Below are 21,004 nucleotides of genomic sequence, written 5' to 3'. Positions count from 1 at the left end.
ATGCAACAGTATATGTGTGACTCTCCTTGTCAGAGAAAATGAAAGAAGCTGTGGGTGCAACATTACAGGGGTTCAGGAGAAAAGGGGACAAGTAATCTTAGCCCACCGTCAAAACAATAGGCTGACTGCATCCTCTGCCAAAGCCAGTTTTGCCGTTATGATGCTTGACCCCTTCCTCACCTTTATAGGAGAGATGAACTTAAACTGGAAACAAGTGAATTCAATATCCTTTTTGAAGAAGACACTATTTATTTACTTCTTTGTTGTTGTTCTGACCTTCAGTTAATACCTCTGGATAAAAGCTGACAAATAAAACTAACCTTAAGACAGAAACAACATCATGATCATGAATGCCAAATTTCTGCATTAGAACAAGCTGATGAAAGTGTCTTGAAGATTAATGAAGCTTAAGGAAATAAAGCTGCAACTTTTAAAACTGATTTATAAGAGTAACTTACATGTACAAAGGAGGTTAAAGTTCAAAACCTCCCAGTACAACATGCTCCAGTGTTATTTTTGTTGAACAAAGCAATGAAAACTCATCTCTGCACATGTTTAAAGATTGTATTTTAATCACGGACTGAAACATCATGATTTACAAAACTGATGGTTAGATTTAAAACCAACCACTACACCTTTCTGTGGGAATATTCCCCCCATACCCTAGCAGATTAGGGATTCAGGTGAAGAGCAGCTGTTCACATTTGCCTTTGGGACTGAACGGTGATTTCCAGGATGATGACTGATGGTGCAAGAATTCACCTAAGATGCTTTTCAATGCATTTCATTTGCCCAGCTGAAAGTGGCTTCTTCTAGGGAAGCCTGCTGGCTTCATCAGAAATCCCAACCATCTTGCAGCTTTCTGTCCAGAGCCTTCTCTGCAGCTCTTCATCATATGCTACGTCAGCCGATTTTGTCCTTTCCTCATTGTAAAGGTAGCAGCCACCAGCTCCTTCCATCTCGGGCGAAACCGCTGCATAGATGGTTGTAGAGGCTCCTTCCTCTGGGGTCTGTAGAAACAGAAAAACCCAAATTCAAGTGAGGCAGGTACAGCAGAAGAATGACATTACCACCATAGGACCTTATCAGTGACAAACATCTTCCCTGATTTTGCTTTACACTTGTGGTCTTGTTATAATAAGAAAGCCACTTATTCAATTGGCAGAGTCCATTTCTTCAACAGTGCTATTTTAAGATAGCTTAAAGCCAGAACAGATATATGGAAAACCGCAGTCCATTTTTTCAAGAGTTAGTCAGATGGAGCATACAAAATAACTGATTTAGTTTTCACAGTTAGAGCTAATAAACCCAAAAGCAAGCACAAACATTAAAATCCTAGTTTAATTATTCATTTTGCAAGGATGAAAGAGTCTGTGCTCTGCCTTAGGAATAAGAAGGCTATGCTGTACATGCAATGTGTTCATTTTAACAACAATGTGACATGAGCAAAGCAACATGGAAACGGTGACAGCAAATTAAGACTGCAGTTCAGTCCAAGCAGGCAGGTAAATGAGGGAATTACATTTTAAACAGAGCATAGTTGTCAGGGTTCTGCTCTGTCATAAAGCAAAATGGTGAATGATCTATAATGTTTGATATACCATGAGTATTAAATGAAAATTAATAAGTGAATAGCTTAGAGTGATAATTCCTTTCATCCTCAGTATATGCAAAACATTTACATTTTGCATTCGGAAGGATCACACAGCTACCACTGAGATTATTTCCATGGCATTTTTATTCTAACTGAAGGACATATTTAAAAGACAACATTTGATATGCTTTGCCTTTATCAGTGATATAATTATGATCAATGCCTGCTAGATAATAATGTATCATTTTGCAATCTTTGCAGTCATTATCTGAGACATTAACAGTACTGATGCTGCTCAGAGCTTTGTCTGCAGCACCTGACAGGATGTCTTTTCCTGAAGAACTCACTTGATGAATGAGACAGTAGTGAATCGGTTACACAGTGCCTTATAAAAACTAAGAAATCTAAGTAATTGGAAGCTTTTTGTTATGTTTGGTTTTTTTAGAAAATGACTGTACTATGAGATTCTGTCTAAAATCACTTTAAAAATGCTCATTTACCTTGGTTTAGTACTCTACCACTACTTCACCCTTCTTTATCCTAAGGAAAATAGTGCTGTTCGTACCCAGTACGTTATGTAAATAACATAAAGGGTCTGCACAATTCTTTGCTCACAGAGTGGCTAACATAATGATCAGCTGTGATCAGCAATATGAAGTATCTTGATATTTTAAAGTAGTAGAACAATGATGAATATGAGCATTCATATTTTATACAACTTATTCTGGATGACAGAGAAAAACCAAAAGTTTTCTTACATACTCTTGTGCTCTACTTAAAAAAATTACTGACATGGATAAACCATTACTTCATGTGATGGTTCACTGGACGTTATGTTCCTGAGTTTAACAGCTCTCCAGCACAAACAGGCATAAATGTCAATATCATGATGCCCAAATCTTAATGACAACAGCTCAACACTAAAATGCTTTCAAAAAATTGTCTGTGGGCGGAATTCATGTGATTATGTTCTTATGAGCAGGGCTCTCTGCAGCCTCAGAGCCTGGTCTGTATGGATATTGTTACAGCATCAGAAATACCACATTGTCTCTGCTGATTCAGTGGTAAGGTTCTCCCAGGATATACAGGATTTATCAAGATATTTACTTTTGATGGTATGTCAGATAAGTTCCCCACCAGAGGCGATTTATATCAAGAGGGTGGTCAAACACTGGAGCTGCCTTCCTAGAGAAGTGTTTGGTGTCCCAAGCCTGTCAGTGTTTAACGGGCATTTGAACAATGCCTTTAAAAATTTGCTTTATCATTTGGTCAGTCATGATTTGGTCACTTTTGTTGTAGGTCCCTTCCAACTGAAACAGTCTATTCTACTCTCTTCTATTCAAAATAATATCAAATATTTTAAATAGGGTTATGTACTAGTTGAAAGTGCTTACATGCCCACACTGTGATTTATAAGCACAGTAACACTGTGACCATCCATTAAAGTCAGCTTGTGTAACTTTTCCTAAGATTTACTTTGCTCCTCCCATCCACCATATCTAATATGCTAAGCTTAAAGTTCTATGCAAAATTCCTGTTTAGTTTCTATCTCCTGTTGCTAAAGCAATTATCTAAACATACAGGGAAAAAACCCAACCATACTACATTAAGGAATTAACCATCACTTGGAGTGTTCAAGGCCAGGTTGGATGAGGTTTTGAGCAACCTGGTCTAGTGGAAGATGTCTCTTTCCATGGCAAGGGGGTTGGAACTAGATGGTCTTTAAAGTCTCTTCCATCTTTGGGACCCTGAAGTATTATACTAAGAGTTCCAGATAGACAGGAAGTAATAACCAGTTGTCTTGGGGTGACTTTATGATGTGTATCCCCTATCACTGCTCTATGCCGAGAAATAAATTTGGGCCTTTCTGTGCCTTTAAACTGAGCCTGAGAGGAGGGAGAGGAAAAAACCAAGCAAACTTCTCAAAGCAGTTGTTCAAGGACACAGATACACACTGCTCTGCTCCTGTGGTAGCCAGAGCGGAGGAAGCACCCTTCTTGCTTTTCAGCCAGCTTTCGGCTCCTTTTCTCCGGAGAGAGATGGAGAGTTGAACTTTGTTTTCCTGGGACTTTGGGTTTTTTTTCCCTTCTTCTCTTCTGGACTGTTTCAACATCAGAACACATTGGGACAATTTTCCACCGAGGTCCTGGAGGTGGGCCCACGACCCAGCTCTGAGGAGGAGGAGAGAGTCCACACCTACAGAAGGACTCTGAAATCTTCCCAGGTTTCTCTCCACAGTGAGAGGTTTTATAATTTAGCATTATTATCCTTTTCCTGTGTGTTTGTTAAATAAATAGTTTTTATCTCTTTCACTTTCCTCCAAGGAAAATTTCTTTTTTTCCCGAATCTGGTGGGGGAGAGGTGGTTGTAACCTGCCTTCTCTCAGAGGATCTTTTCCTCCAAATTTGTCCAAACTGGCACCCCAGTATTATTCAAATCACAGGGGAGAATTCTCTACACGTTGCCAGTGTAAAAAAGCCTTAAAAACCAGTAAAAGAATCATATTTGTATATATAGAATCAGTAACATCTTGTTCATTAATTGGCTGGACTTGTCCTAAAGAGAAAAGGGCTACCTATAAATTGCACAATGCTTTTTCATTCTTCAGTTACCAACTTATTGGTGCTGAACTTTTTTTTAAATTGGATTTTTGTTTACAAACTGTTATATTATTAGTATCCAAGGAACTGTAAGTAATGCCTTTGTAAAATCCAAGCAAAAACGATTTCTGCTTAACTTCTTCCTAATGAAATTCTGAACCTGTTATTCCTTTTGCTTGTTATAGTATTGATCACATCTTTTACTTTCTTTTTCAATTAACTATATGTTTGCCTTCAACAGTAAATAAAGGTCTGATTGAAATTACACATCTTTTTTACCTGTGGAGGCTGTGGAAGAAGGAGAGAAAAGATAGCATGTGATCAGCTCATTTAAGCAAAATGTAGCCTACATACAAAAAATTACATTATTTTGGCACCATCTATTCCCAGAGTAAAAACTCTTTTCTTTTTATGGAAGCTCTGCTATTTCTTTGGTTTTTAATATTCATCAATTATAACTCATCGACAAAGAATAATTTTCCCTCAGTATGAAATGGAATATTCTGTTCTAGGGAAACTGGGACAAGTGCTAAGAGGGTTTGTATTTTAATATTGATTTTTTAGGACTTGCTAGTTCATGCATTTTGATTAATGCAATTTTAAGGGACATATAATTTTGTCCGTTCTGGGTGCTAATGCTTGGAAATGTGTTAGCTGACAACAGTCAGTTCCTACAGCCATGTTGCCATGAAATGTTACATCCTTTCCATTTGTCTAAAACAGGAGCAACAGCTTAACTCTTCAGAAATCATGCGTCTGCATCAGTTAGACATGATGGCTTTGTGGCACTTTCCATGATAATCCACGTACTCATCCACTTCCACCTTCACCTGAATTCATAGCTCAGAGTCCTGGGTTAGACAGTGTGTTATGTTTATCAGAAACCACAGAAAACTGCACAGGAAAAAAAATTAATAAGCTCCTATAACTCCTCCCCTGTAATCCATTCATTTTCTCAGTACCAATTGCAGCAACTACCAGCCAACAGTGACAACTGTTGTGTCTTAAACATTGTGACAAATAGCTGGAGTGGACAGGATACATATACTTCAGATTGTACTGCCTAACAGAGTTGGCCAGATTGAAAGGGCAGCAGTGATACTAGCCATGGTATCAGGGGACTTACAACTTTGGAATAGCTTCCCCTCATCCCACTCAATCAGAAAATTGTACTTGATTTGTATTTAATGACTTCAGGATTCTGCCATCTGGAGAGATTATAGGAGAGAAGGTTGGGCACAGAGGACAGAGAGCAGGAAGCAGCTGACAGAATCACTGTTGAGTTTTGAGGGACATGAACAAGGGGTCAAACAGAGAGATGTGCACACAGAACTGCCTGTGATTAAGATAACTTAATGCTGAGGAAAAACATGTTAAAACACCTTTATCCCTATAATTTGTGCTGCAGAATACATCAAGTACGGGTGGAATAACCCTCATCAGCAACATTAGGTAGACTGCTGTAGGAACTCTCATCGAAAGTGGGCTTATACAACTGGTCCTACCTCATGTACCATCCATTATATCATGCACTTTTCAGTTCATGTGGGAAATCTACTCATGAGCTGAGGAGTTAAAGTAGCTTGCAGAAGTGTTTTGGTTTGGTTTTCTTTTTGCCACAGGTGTTCATGGTGTTTGCTCTGTGGCTTCACTTTTTTAAATGAGTGAGTTTCTATCAGGCCGTTCGTGGAGCGGGTAACAAATTCCCTGGTTCCAGCTGGGAAGACGCAGAAAGCACTGAACGGGCCATCTTCTGGGCTTCAGTACTCAGGTAATTTTGCCTGTGTTCCTTCACTTTTCTCAGTGATAATTATTCTGGTAATATTTTTTAAATGCTGGTATATTACTGACTTGCTTCTGTACTGAAAAATTCTGTATAGGCAGAGTTTTTTTCCTTTTCTGTCTTCCTTCAGGAAAGACAACGATCATCTGGGATCCCTGAAGAGTACTATGCATATACACTGTAGGGATTAGCAACAACAAAGGGAACATGAAATTACTCTTACTCAGTACAGCAAAGTCTTTCATCTACTTGATGGCAGCTAGTGGAGGGGTGACACCAGTCACCCTCAATGCACTGCCTTACTCTCAAGAACAAAGGAAAACACAGAACATGGAATAGTTTGAAAAAATTTCAGAAACAGAGTAGCTGGGATAGTGTTTCCATGAATATTAAAGCAAACAAGCTTGTGAGAAACCAATTACCTGTGTTCTAGGGTGCACTGATTACTATGATCTGTGAACCACTGAATCATTTCAAAGCCAGGTGTCTTGGGAAGACACCAGGTTACTTCCTAGTGCAGGAGTCCAAGGTGAAATAACAGCTGCTGTAGTGTCACAGCCTCCAGGTGAAGACAGGGGCTATGTGTGTTCAGTGTGCGTTGTGTAACTTGCACTGTCTAGACCTCCTAACGTGATTGTTGCTTTGGAAATTCCAGACAAAAAGTAATCCATTGAAATACTGAGTATGAAGACAAAGGCTAGAAAGGGAACCATGACGCAGGTGTATGGACGTGTTCAGCAACCTTTGATCAATAAGGCTGTAGTGCTGACTTTATGTCCTGGTGAGACCAGTGGCCAGGACCAACTGGCAGGTCCCTAGGAAGCCAAAGCTGCCAGAGAAGTGTGGCAGCACATCTTTTCAGCAATCTCTGCCTTCACTCAAAACCCCTGGTTGCTATCTGCGTTCTCTCTTTCCTTCTATTCTTTCATATGTAGCTTGCTATTATGCTATTTCTATCCAATTTCTGCCTTGATAATAGACTAGAAAGAGGTATTTTATTGAATATAGTTCTCCCTAGGTACCCAGTCAGCACCATCAAATTAATTTCTCTTCAATCCCCAACTTGCGGCAATAAGAATTCTTTAATAAATTCACTCCATAATAAAATTCTTCATATTTTGTCTTTGAAAGAAATAGTAGAAATGGCTCAGTTAAAATGTGAAGCCTTTCTCCTGAGAATGTTGTGGCCACAGAGAAATAATTTCTTAATCAAAGATATAAATATATAATAAAACATGAAATTTTGATGATTAAGAACACAAAGCAATTTTCACACTAAAAATGTATCAAAATTTGGAAGGAAAGGAGCTTTTATAATCTGAATAATTCATGACTATTTGGGGAAAAAGAGAAGTTTTCCCTGAGCACAAGATACTGAAAGAACAGAAGCCAAGATAGCTGGCAAACAGACACAGAGAGTATCAAATCCTGAATCTCCTTTTCTTTTGAAAGCAAATTTTTTGGAAAGAGCCTAAAAAATATTCACGTACACAGTATGGCTGGGAAGTCCCATCTTATCTTAACATCATCCCCTGCATAGGTGGCTGGAATGCCTGTAGATAAGGTGCACTATGGAAGAAAAGAACTGTCCTCAAAAGACTGTCGGGGTCAGCCTGTTGCCCAGGGGATCCAGGAAGCAGGCATGTACCCAGGTCTGAACACCTCATTTCTGATGAATCTTTTGATGGAGTTGGTGGTCAAAGGTTTGAATTGGTTTTGTGTCATAGTAATGCCTTCTGAGAAATGTGTTTTGCTGAAAAACGGCCAAGCAGCTCTACTCTGAAACCATTGGATGAGTCTTGTTGCAGATTCAAAACATGAGCAAAGTTTACTGAGGAAGGCAGCAGCCATGACTCTGAACCCTCTTCTAAAGCAGCTACTTCAGGCTAAGCAGATGCTTTTGGCTGGGGTAGAGTTAATTTTCTTCACAGGGGCTGGTATGGGGCTGTGTTTTGGATTTGTGCTGAACACAGGGTTGATAATATAGAGATGTTTCTGTTATTGCTGAGCAAGGCTTACAAAGAGTTGGGGACTTTTCTGCCTTTTTTACTGCCATGCTGACAAGGAACTTGGGGGTGCATGGGAGGTCAGGAGGAGTCACAGGTGGGACAGGTGACCAAAAGGATATTCCAGACCATATGACATCATGCTCAGTATATAAAGTGGGGGGAAAAAGAAGGGCAGGTATTTGCAGTGAAGGTGTTTGTCTTCCCAAGTCATGGTCATGTGTGATGGGGTCGTGCTCTCCTGGAGATGGCTGAACACCTGCCTGCCCATGGGAAGCAGAGAATCAATTCCTTGTTTGGCCAGCTTCCTGGGCTACACTGAAGAAAACTCCATTGATTTCAAGGAGAAACTCCCAACAGTGAACTCAACTGTAGGTATTATAAATTATTATATGTACAAATATTATAAATAATAATAATATTCATTAAAATGATAAAATTATATTTGTGTGTCTTAATTTCAAACTGAATCTCTCTCAGGTTAGAAGTGCGATATAACATTGGTGATGTGAGCAGGAGTGTTTGTGGATCCGTACTTTGCATTTTCTAAGATATTCAATAGAAAACTAAAAGAACTATGTTCACTTTTAAGCAATTTTGAAATAGCTTAAATAAGAACCCAATTTTACATGACTGAATATGAGCAGGGACTTGAAACTTTGGGTCAAAGTCATTAATCATAACTGACTCCTTTATTCATTTTGTCAAGTGCATTGAGGAACATTACTTTGCCTGGAAGTTGATCCCTAAGCTTGCTCTGCAGTAGAAAACAATGTCTTCAAGTCAGAGCTGAGATATCGCTGCAGCCACTGAAATCACATTACACTTGTTACCTCGCTCAGCTCCATAACAGTATGCAAAACTTGACAGATAAGAGCCTGCTGCCCCAGACATTGCATAAACATCCAAGCAGAGACGCTCAGTTGCTGGAACATCCAGTCTGTACGAAATAAGACAGGCAACAACAGGCAGAGAGAGCTGAGAAAGTACATGTATTTCAGAAAATACTGAAGCCTCTTCTGGGAGCGTGACACTCTGTCTGGTTAATGAGCTCTCTAGAAACCAGTTGATGTCCTGCATGTACCTATTGCTGAGGATGCCTGAGTTAAATCACTGAGAATTTTCCTGGACATCCTCACACAATCTGGAATTTTCTAGAACTCCTCTATTCAGAGACTCACAAGATATTTATTGAAGCAAATATGCAGGTCAGAAAAGATGAGGAAAGAATCAGTCTCCTAAATCCTAATTCTGAAGCCTCGTGCACTAGGCTGTAACTCCTTTTCCTGTGTTCGTAAAGAAAAATACACAAGTCGTTTGTTTACTTCCAGCTTAAATTTTCAATGCATTATCTTACAACAGTACATGGGTCATCTTTAGTTTCTTGAATTCTTTCAAAGAAGATAGATTTTGACAATCAAAGCAACACAGCAAATCACACAGAAGTATTTGTGTTTGAAGTGGTAGCTGCATTTTTAGCAGCCCCAGAGAAAAAGAGACATAGCAACGCTTGAGGTGCTGAAGACGATGCTCCTGAGTGCATACATCTCTGAATAATTTACTACCTGCCTGCTCATGCAAAGTAAAATATCTTTGCTGGCTTTTGGTGAAAACCCAAGACTTCAAGAATAAGATATATGGCAACTTTTGATTTGTAGCCCCCTACCATCATCTCTACTTTTTTACTTACTGTTTAATATTTGCCAAGTCATATATCTTGTTTTCCCTTGATAGAAAATAGAAACTGACACATCTCCCACTTCACAACTTCCTTATAATGACTGTTACTTATTTTTTTAATTATTATAAGAACTCAGGATGGACATGGAACTCCTAAATATTTAAAAGGAGACCACAATATAGAAAGCCTTTATGAATTATGAAGAGATCAAAAAGCATAAAGACTGTAAAGAACACAGACAAAACGAAGTAATCCAAAATTACATAAGCCAGCAGCTATTTCACAGCTTCTTCTCTTTTAAATTGCTACAACCCCCATTTTGTACCCCAAACAGCAGCAGGATTATTCCATCTGTGGGCTCAGCTAGGTGGAGGAGGGCTGGGAGAGGGTGGCTGCCAGTCTTGGTTTCACACCTTTCCTGCTGGAGGCACCTGCTGAAAACAGACGGCGAAGGTGTGAAAGAGCAAATCCTTTCCGGGATCACCAGGTAAGGTCAGCAGAGAACACTTCCACAGGATTCAGGCAGGCCATATGCCTGCACTGCCAAAGATGAGGAACAGAACCTGTGAAGTGCACAAACTAACTCAAAATGACTACAGGGTGCTACATGTATGAATTAATAGCATGCGAGATGAAAATATGTCTGGGAAGATGGGAGAGATGAAAGCAAAAGTACACTTTTCCCCAAACTTCTTAGGTCCACGTTGCAGTGGCATGCTAGCTGGGCTGTAATACATCCTGCTGATGGGTCTGCCCCACACAAAGCTCCTGCATGGGAAAAGACCTTCACCTTACAGTGCTTATCCTCACCCTGGGTCTCAGCCTTTGTCTCCTTGTCCCTGAGCTGCCTGGAAGAAAGGCGTTTAAAGCAGGTCACCAAATACCACCGTTGCAGTTCAATCCCAGGTGGCAAGTAAGCCACTTACTCCCCTCCCACTCCCCAGTGGGATGGGGAAGAGAGTCAGAAAGAGATAAAATCCACAATTGCTCACTACCCACTGACTGAGGCCCTCTGAGCAGCAACCAATGGCTCCTGGCACACTCTCCTCAGTTTATGTACTGAGCATGATGATCTGTGGTATGGAATATCTCTTAGGCCACTTTGGGTCAGCTGCCCTGGCCATGCTGCCTCATGGCTCCTTGTGCATCTTCTCACTGGCAGAGCATAGGAAACTGAAAGGTCCTTGGCTTTGTGTAAGCATCACTTAATGACAGCTACATCAGTGTGTCATCAACATTATTCTCATAGTGAATCCAAAACTGTACCAGCTGCTAAGAAGAAAATTAATTCCATCTCAGCCCAAACCAGAACAACCATTTAGCACTGTCCATGTCCGAGCTACTCTGAGTTTCTGTTTTTTACAGAGCTATTGTGCTTAAATTATAGTTTCACAATATTCCCCAGACTAAGAGGAGAAAGCCCAAACTGGAAGACAGATAAAAGTGGTGGGGAGGGAAGGAATCTTATTCTGGAAATTTGTTTCACATAATTCCAGTTGCTGGAAATTTCATCATTTAATCTTGAATGATAAACCAAAAAGATATAAATGAAAGGGTTAATTTACATCTGTCCCTAGTAACATACCATAAAGATGGAAAATGAGAAGGCTAGACTTACTTCCTATAATCATTTAAGTGGAAGACTAGAATTAGGTGAGAGTGGCCCAGATTTTTTAATCGTATCTTTTTAACAGACAGGTAGTTCAAGTAAGTAATTACAAATTTTACATCCTCAGTTTTGCCCAATAAGTTCAGGGCTTTTCTGTTTTAGTAATAAAACCCTTGAAAAATTACAGTTCTCTTCATTTTAATTAAACTATTTTATCAGGAAGCAACTTGTAAAAACAAGTAAAAAAAAAGTCATCTTGTAAAGAGAACTACCATTTCCCATTTTCTATCACAATGCTATCAGATTGCTAGAGTCATGAAATAACAGATAGATTCTGAAACCATACAATTATGGAGCTGTCTATATAGCTTGTCCTCTGTTACCCAAGAAAAGTTCTAAATTTAAAGGCCAAGGCTACATTCAGTTGCAAATTGACGTATCTGAACGCTTATTAACCCACCAGAATCAACTTGTTTTTAACAAAATAACTAAAAATGCAAATGCAAAGGAGGAATGAATCTGATTATTCAAATCAAGTTTTTTTTGTTGTGCAGACTGAAAGTGAATTTAAGCTCTGTAACCTAAATCCCTTTGTTTAAATCAATCAACCCCAGGGCTCTTTACCATCCGCAAAGGAATCTATTGATGGCTTAAATTCAGAAGAGACCCAAAGAACATGTATAACTTTAGACAGGCAAAGAGTACCATTGATTTCAATGAGACTAGTCTCTAAAACTATGTCAGACAAGATTTGAGCCATCATATCTTTAACTGCAGAGCTCATTATAGAGAGAGAAAACACGCAGACCCTCAGCCACACAAATGTTTCCCAAGATTTGAAATGGAAGCAAAAAACTTCCGTCTTGAAAACAATTACTCAAGAGTTTAAGCTTATCACATTTAATCAGCTAAATGGTCTGAAAGAAGGGCAGGCTGGTACTCACAATGTGGGGGGGGGGGGGGGGGAGGGGGGGGATAAAGCCATTCATTTGCAGAGGCACTAAAGGAAAAACAAGTGTCAGTTCTTCCCAGTGGAACAGATAAAGGAAACCATGAAATGGCATGTAGTTAAAATTGTTAACTGCTGCTAAGTAGAAAGACCCAGATCTACTATCCACTGAAGTTGTTAAATTTAATATCTAGGCTTATTTCTAAGGGGGTTTTGTAAACCTTCATTAAGGTAACAGATGGAGTAAAAAAAAATTGTGTATTCATTGCAAATGGCAGGATTGGATTTGGTGACAGATATGGTCCTTGCCATGTTCTTATTTCCTTTCCGGATAACAGAAGCCACAGCAGAGGGGTCTCACTGCTGTACAGGTGACATGGTGTACTCCATTCCTGTGTGAATGACTACACTCACTGGCCCGGCTTTTGTTGAAGGAAGAGTTGGTTCAAATTCCAAAAATGAGACCCATAGTGAATGGTCAAATCTCATTAACTGAAACAGGACAATATAAAACTGCAAAGGAGAAAAACATTTAATCCCTTTCACACGTAGCTTCTGTCTCTGCAGAGTTTCTGACTGGGGGTTTTGATACTGGACTAATTCAGGACTTAAGTAGCCATGGCCCAGAGAACTATTGATAGACAAAATAAAACAGTGAAAATTAACCTTTTCATTAAGCTCCCCGGGAGAATTCCTGTTGCACTGGAACTCATAGGGCTTTTTGATATAAAGGTTAGAGAAGTTGTTTAGAATGGAAAACAAATACTGTGAGGTTTGGTGATTTGATGAATACATTTTACTGATTCATCTGGTGCTGAAATAATTCCTTTTAGGAAGCTCAATATTGAACTATGCTCTTTGGTAGTGTCATTTTGCTACACATGTCCTTTGGCCTTGAGAGTTCAACCAATGAGCCCCCCCCCACATGCTTGCTCACTCTAGGTGACACACTGCAAGCAGCAAAGCTCCAGATGCTTAAACTTCTGCTTCCCAGGAAAACTTCCAGCTGAATTAGTGCAGAACTGTGCTAAGGTTTAAGCAACTGCTTTTAACTGGTAAAAGCACAGGCTGAGGTCTGAGCAGAGCTCAAACACCAGTGCCAGCTGCTATCCCAGCCCTCTCCTCTGCCTCTCCTGCCTGCACAGCCACTTGCTTAAAATTCTGCTCTTCACCTGCAAGTCTGCACAGCTCTGCAGCTGCCCATTGTTATTTAACATGTACTTCACAATGGAATTGAATTGTTCCAATCAAGATTAGGTTCTGTTTCTCTATGTGGTATGCAAAGCATGTCCGCAGACAAAACTGTCATCCATTTCTCCGCCTGCCTTTTCATCGTGCCCCACAACAATCCCACTGATAGTCCCGGTGCTTTTTCATTCCCTTTCCTTAATGAATTCCTAAATGCCTCTTGCCAGGCTCTCACTGCAACCTCACTGAGTGTGGCTGCTACATCAGTGTGCTACTTCCCTCACTGGCTCAGATCCCTTTCTGCAGCCCATATACCATGTGGAGGAGGAAGGGGCTCAGGGTAGGAGGGTTTCCCAGTGCAGCACCAGCACTCCCCCTCCTCAGATCACCCATCCATGTCATCGAGCCCCTTCAGAAACCAAAAGGGGTAAAAAACAGACTTCACAGCATGATCTCTTGGGGTAGACGCTATTTACAATCTGTGGTGCAAACAAAGGAGTGAGCCCAAGCCTTATCATGGTAGAAAAAGCAGAGGAAAATACTAGGTGAAACCTTGTCAATACATTGACCCAGCCAAATCTGACAATTCAGGAGAAATGGTGGGTCCACAAGCAGTGCCAAGCCCCTAGAGCAGGTCAGACAACAAGGCTCCTCTTTGAAGCAAGAGAGTGGTGTGACAGGATGCTCCATTTCTGGACATGTGGGGCTGCAATAAAGGATTGTGAGTGAGACTAGTCCCCGGCCACCAGCACCAGCCACAATCCCTACTGCTGCTTGGCCCTTTCCAGGGCATGAGACACTCCTGCAGCTGAGGGGAAAAGCTGCAAAGCCCCCTTTACTCTGCAAATCTTCTGAGCTGTGGCTATAAGGGTGCCACAGTCAAAAAGCAAGAGTTTCCAAGCAGTGCAGTTTTTATATAAAAATAATCTAAATGTTTGAGTTTTATCAATTGCATAAACTCCTTAGTGTCCAAAATATAACTGAATTTTGCTTTTAAATCTGTATTCAACAAAAGAGGATTTCAACTGATTGTGAACTTTGCAAAGTCTGTAACATGGTTCAGGGAAAAATACACTTAATTTCCCTAATAGCTGCTGACAGTCTGTGAAACAAATAGTTTTATTTATTTTCTCCTTGGTGAATTTCAGCTCTCATCGTTTAATCAAAAAGTAGCCCATTACCAACAACTGAGATTAAGTGGAGGGTCATACAGTAGGGAAAATAGGAAATCACATTAGCACTAAACAGTGACAAATATATCCTTCTTATTGCACTCTTGTCCTGACACAGCAGAACATTTACAATGCCCTGACCAAAAAAAAACCTAAAAACCCAAATGAGCTCTTTCACCTTTTCCCATTTATCCTGAAACTTACGACTACTGAGAATGTCAATATGGTCTCTGCAATAAAAAAAATATATTTTAAAGATTCCTTTCACTTGTTGATGAACAATGTACAGATCTTACACATTGGTGTAAAACAAGTGTTACCCATTTTTTTACTGGTGCTACTGATGCATGAAAATAACTACAGAGCTAATCAATACGTAATGACTGTATTTCAGGAGTAATGCTCTGTTCAGAGGAAAAAAATTACTGCAATTCACAAACAATTATTGACACCATGAAGTACATGAATCAATGCCCACTAGAGATCTGCACGTTATTTAAAATTTCTTCAGCAATATTTGTCTTTGTTCCTTAGCCCCAGTGTAATTTTTCCTGCCTGTTATACTGTGAATATATTAAATATTAGTGTGAATATATTGATGACAACTAGAATAAAATGTAAAAGCTAGACTTCTGATGGATAAGTCTAGCTAATAGCAGAAGCGTGATTATTACCGGAGAGCTGGAGCCATGGGATTCCATGCAAAGCTTTTTCTTGCGTAAGAGATTTTTTGTCACAAAATGATTAAGACCTCACCTTTTAAAGCTCCACTGTAACTCCGCTGGACTTCAAATCTTTTAAGTCTTCCCAGTTGCTTTTTCTGCCTGCAACAGTTTACTGCTGAGAGCAGCTGGAAGTACATGAGGTGGCCAGAGCTGGAGGTGGTGTGCCTCAGGGCTCAGTGAAATGTCCCAAGGAGACAGATTTATCACTGGCTCCTCCAGGGAACCAATGAATGCCTATCAGCCTAATTCTCTAAATATAGCCCTTTGCCTTGTTTTTATTGTTATCTCTGTGTAGAGCAAGGGAAAAGCATGAAACAGTCCAAGGTACAAATCTGAACTCTCATCTGTTAACAAAGGGGACAGAACAACCCATTCTCCACTTGCATAAACAAATATCCAAGACGTATGTGGCAGTGAAGAAGATGATTACCAGCGGCTCTCACATTTTTCTTTTTGATTCACATGTGGCTTGAGATATGGCTGGTTTACAGCCTCATATGATACTCCATTACTTGAGATTTTAACTGCAAATCAATTCTGCTTAGCCCAGAACAAACATCTGGTCCTTGCTTAGAAAGTGAATTGAAACAACATCATTCCTACCACAAGAGCACAGCTACTTGAACATCTGACAACAGTTACCAGCAGCACCTGATAGGAAGGACAGATTTTGAGAAGAATAAATCCCCAGCTGTGACTAGAAACATATATGGGTGTCTTGCTACAGTTCTGCATAAGAAAACAGCAGTATTTTTTAATTACTAATGTAATAAAATGAGGGAAAGTGGTTTGGCTCTTGAAAATTCAGGGAGATTCCTCTTCTCATCTAAATTTTTTCCAGATGACCACAGCAGAGAAAAAGAATGCCAAACAACAACCATAACCACAAAGAGAAATCTGAAGAGCAAATAGCACTAAGTTACATGTTGTTACACAACATGTTTCTCTAAGTGAAAATAGATACCCGAGCCAAGTATGCTCTTTAACTCCTACTCTGAAAATATAAACTCATTTCCAAAGAACTCACTCAGGGTATTTTTTTCCTTTTATTTAGGCAAGTATGAGAAATTATAAAATGAGATTGAAAATTTTCTCTGCATACAGCTCATTTGCAAGTAGTAGCTCAATCTCGTAAAGCTTACTTTTGTGTTGAAGAGGAAATAAAATCTAGACAGTACTCTGGCTGGAGCTAACTGCTGCTACATTAAATAAGTACAAATATAAGTGTTTCAAAACTATAAATGATGAAGTAGGCTCAGTGAAAGGGAGATGAGAACACAGCCCAGAATATATTCACATAATTTAAAAATAAATATTAAAAATGTATTTATGGGGTGATAAGCAGGAAAGGAGCTGCTCTTCCAAAGCTCTGAGCATACAGCCCTGCTGGCTCCTGGTTTTCCAGTTTAATTTAGAGAAAAGGTTACAATCATTGATCTCATTCCACGAGTTGTCACAAAAGCCAGCCCTACGTATTTCATCATTAAGAAGCCCCACTGAAGAGGTGTTTTAAACACTCGGAATGGGGGTTAACTGACCACTTGCCAGCTGCTCTGTAGCTCTGCCCTTTCTTCTAATTCAAAAGTATATTAGCTGAAGGACAATTGCAGATGTTCTCATCCATAATCTACAATGACAGTAACAAACAGCAGATCAAATTGAAAGGATCTTGCAGTCTTCCAAAATATTCAGCGCTTTACATTTTGCTAGGGTTATTTATCTATCCTTCCTAAAAGTTATTAGGTATTGCAGATGAGTAAAGTTAAGAGTAGAAGAATATTAGTGAAAACTACTTAGTAATATCTGTTTAACTTGTAAACCTACAGTAGTTTACTTTTTCGGTTAGTATATTATTAAAAAGGAAATTACATTTTTTTAAATGTAATTTTGTATATTAAAAAGCTCTATACTTGAAAGTAAATAATATTTTAACATGAAAATTATCTAGTCTTCACAAATTTAAGCAAAGGGACTCCAAAACATGAGAGGTACCTCAGACTCCTGAATTTTAGGTACACTAAGTAACCGTAGTAATACTTGCAAAATTCTGTTAATAAACACCTACTGTCATTCAAAGTTTTACAGAATACAAGTTGATAGTGAAAACATGGAAAAACATGAAATAAAATTATATGCACTTGCTTAACAAAAATACCTTCCACCTACCACACATAAAAATCAATAATTTTTTATGCAAGAAAGATGTTTACATGAAGAAATACATGGTACTACAAATGACCCAGCAATGTGGTGTTTACCACAGGAACTATGCAGTGTTTAATAATTCCTCGAAGTGGCATAAAACACATGCATCTCAGCAACATGATTCATTGACAGGTATTTCCATCATAAATAAAAGAGAAACCCTACAGGCTGCTGACAGCAATGAAATGTGAATGAGAGATTACTGAAATACAGCTAAATTGAGGGCATCTTGAGACTTATGTTTCAGTTCACCACACCATTTATTTCTTGACAGTTCAAATTTTCTGTACAATCCAAAGGATTTATTTTGAAATCTAGACAGTCATTCATATCAGGGGGCAAACTTATACTCAGTCATTTGGAGCACTGACACATTTTAGCTCTCATAAGAGATCCATGACCAGTAGTTTGCAGCAAGTCTATTGCTCTGATTTGAAAGACCCACCCAAGAAAGATCAAGCACTCAGTTTTGACCTCCCTATAATATCACACCATGGTTTAAATTAAAAAGGCTACAAAATCAGAAAACAAACGAAAAAAAAGGAATTTTTTTTTTTAATTTTAAAACGTAGTATAATTTCTCCACAAGAAAAACATGGCAAGTAGCAGTGAAAACAACAATTCAGGTCAAGGAGAGCTGACAAAAGAGGAATGTCAGAATAACTTTCTTTCCCTTAGAAAAAATCCTGAACCAAACTCTGTTCTTGACATTTTAGAAATGGAAATCTTTGCCTTTCTAACCCCCGCTAGTCTACACTGGACACTCAGTTGGATTCAGCTCCTTAGCTGACTTCCAGCAGGACTACAAGGCTCCCCAGCACTAGTCATCTTGAAGGTACTTTAGATGCAAACCAGGCATTTGGGAATACCTCAGACAACAGCCTTGAGCTGTCTGTGGAAACAAGGGAAGCCGTGGTCTCTCATTCAAGGGTCACGCTGAGGCCCGTGGCTGTCCAGCCTCTCTGCTGGGAGGGGTCTCTAGAGCATTTACCAAATTGTGAAGAGCACTGCTGCAACCCAGGTTAGAGACCAACTGCATGGCTATGTCAATTACCTCTACAGCTCCATTTGCAATTTATCTTGGCTACTTTATTTTTTAAGAGCACGCACAGATTTCTTGACCAGGGATCTCATTTTCTTTGAAGGCTCTTCAGGCTGATCCATAGCTGTCATCTTTGCTTTTTCTCCTTTAACCAAAAGCAAGGACTAGACTATTGGACAGTTCAACACAGCTCGTCAGCACACTGGAAGAACTACTGTCAAGAAAGGCAGGGATGGAGGCAACTGCAAGAAACAGCACATCTTCAGGTTTTCCTAAAGAAGGATTTGCTAGGTACTCCACAAGTTCAAAATCAAAATGGACATTTCTTGGAAAATCTCACTTTTGCACCCTTATACTGCATTTCTTTGCTCTTTTCAGCATGGGAGAAAGCCAGGTAAACCTGAGGCATTAATAAAGGATTCTAAATACAAAAAGAATTCATAAGCAACACTCCCTCTTGGGACATCTCTGATCTAATTTTGCAGATAGCCTATCAGCTGATCTTCTTCTCCAAAACCCATTTAAACTCCAGCATAAAAACAACACTTTTTTTATAGCTACTGCTCTGTGGAAGCCTTTCCCAGAGTAGGATTCCAAAGATTAGAAACAAGTTTATTCTTTTTTCTTATTTCTTTCTCAGTTTCTCAAGTAAATACATTTCCAGTCACTTCACTTTAATTCATTCTTGTCTTGAGTAAATTGTTTCCCTAAAAGCATTCTCACTCCTGTTTGATTAGAGACTATTGCTAGATATCATGATATAAATTGACAATAAAAAGAAAAAAAAATTGTCAAGAGCTTCTACAAACTGAAACCAGCTCACGAAATGTGTATTGTCTTTATGGTAACAGTGACAGCACTAGTTCCAACCTTGAGCAGGATGGTACCTGCTCACATCTGCAAAGCCTAATGATTCTAACACTGCAAATTCCTTCTTTCCAGCCAGGAGAGCATGCGACAGACTGTACATCAAATGTACAAGTGCTGCTTCTGAGCACTGGAGGTACTTTATAATCCCCTTGGCTCCTCTGAGCAAACCACTGTGTAGTGACCTGGAGATGACAGATCCAGGTACCCAAGCACAAACATATTTCATATTTTATCACTTTTCAAAAAGCTGGAAATAATGACGCCAGCAATCTGCCTTTAACCTAGAACTATAACAAGTGGGTTGAAACTCTCATGGGAGAAGTTGCACAGCCAAGATACTGGGTGATGGATGTATTTTGCAGCAAAAATAGTGCCTGAAGCTTGCCTCACAATGAGGAGAAAAAACCCCACCAAAATGAAAACTGAGCACCAAGTGTATATAAAATAATATTAACAGGGTAATTATATTTTAAAAGAAAACCGTATGCAAAATGCCCTGCTTCCTGTCTTCCAGATCGTCTTGAATGGATTTCAAGCAACATCAGCTGAACCTAGTATTATAAACATTTGAAGTACTTACTACCTCTGGAGATTTGCAGGCCCTCTAAAGCGATTAGGGTTCAGTGTATCTGTGCCAGCCTTAATCCACTTCCCGAGATAACAGGCATATAAAATAGGACACATGTGCCACAAACCTAAACCAGGCAAGAAAAATAAAAGGCCAGCCCCAGATCAAGGAGAACCTCTGAGGAGCAGGATCAGACATGTTTTACATGCCTTTCAAAAGAACAGTACTCCACACAGAGGATATGAAATCAAATCAGATAATCCTTGGTAGAAGAATATGCAGTAAGATTTGGACCTGGATGCTTTTATGTTCATATCATATTTACTTCTTTAGCAGGTTCCAATCAGCTACACTTGTATAAAGCCACTGATGAAGTACCACAAACTTCATGATGATGGAAGTCATCATTTCATATGCAAAGGAAAATAGGGACCTAAGCTGTTATTGGCTGTGATGCATGAGAGTTGTGGTAACTGAACTCCTCTCTGAAAAATTACCGAGGTACATTCAGAGCTTGGGCAGTCATAACAACTAGACAGTGTACAGTCCTGACAGAAAAAAACAAGTATGCTGCCTCATAGTGTCCTTCCTACATATTTTTTAGCATCTCAGAACAGTTTGGGTTGGAAGGGATCTTAAAGATCACCTAGTTCCAACACAAATTTCATGGGCAGGGATACCTTCCACTAGACTAGGCTGCTCAGAGCCCAGTTCAGCCTGGCCTTGAACACTTCCAGGGATGGGACATCCACAGATTCTCTGGGCAACCTGTTCCAGCACTTCACCACCCTCAAAGTAAAGAATTTTTTCCAAATGTCTGATCTAAATGTATTCATTCAGTTTGAAGCCATTTCTCCTTGTCCTGTCACTATGTGTCCTTGTAAAAAAAAGTCTCTGTCTTTCTTGTAGGCTCCCTTCAGATACTGGAAGGCCACAATTAGATCATCACGGAGTCTTCTCTTTTCCAGGCTGAACTATCCTAATTCTCTTTGCCTTTCCTTGTAGGAGACAT

The 21,004-nt window shown here is 39.5% G+C and overlaps 1 protein-coding gene across 2 annotated transcripts in view; it reads right to left on the bottom strand.

Moving 5' to 3' along the window:
* Positions 1-544: 544 nt before the first annotated feature.
* DHRSX (dehydrogenase/reductase X-linked) overlaps positions 545-21,004 on the bottom strand; it is a 163,083-nt gene continuing 142,623 nt past the window's right edge. Inside the window, exon 8 of one of the 2 annotated variants that reach the window (XM_032100196.1) lies at positions 545-1,010. In XM_032100196.1, coding sequence (XP_031956087.1) covers positions 813-1,010 — 198 coding nt within the window. In that variant the 3' untranslated portion in view covers positions 545-812. The remainder of the gene's footprint in view (positions 1,011-21,004) is intronic. The other variant, XM_032100197.1, reaches the window with a different exon arrangement.

This window comes from Corvus moneduloides, chromosome 2 (genome assembly GCF_009650955.1).
Source record: "Corvus moneduloides isolate bCorMon1 chromosome 2, bCorMon1.pri, whole genome shotgun sequence".
Lineage (NCBI taxonomy): Eukaryota > Metazoa > Chordata > Aves > Passeriformes > Corvidae > Corvus > Corvus moneduloides.
The sequence above is the reverse complement of the archived record's forward strand: the minus strand, read 5'-3'. Positions and strand labels throughout refer to the sequence as shown.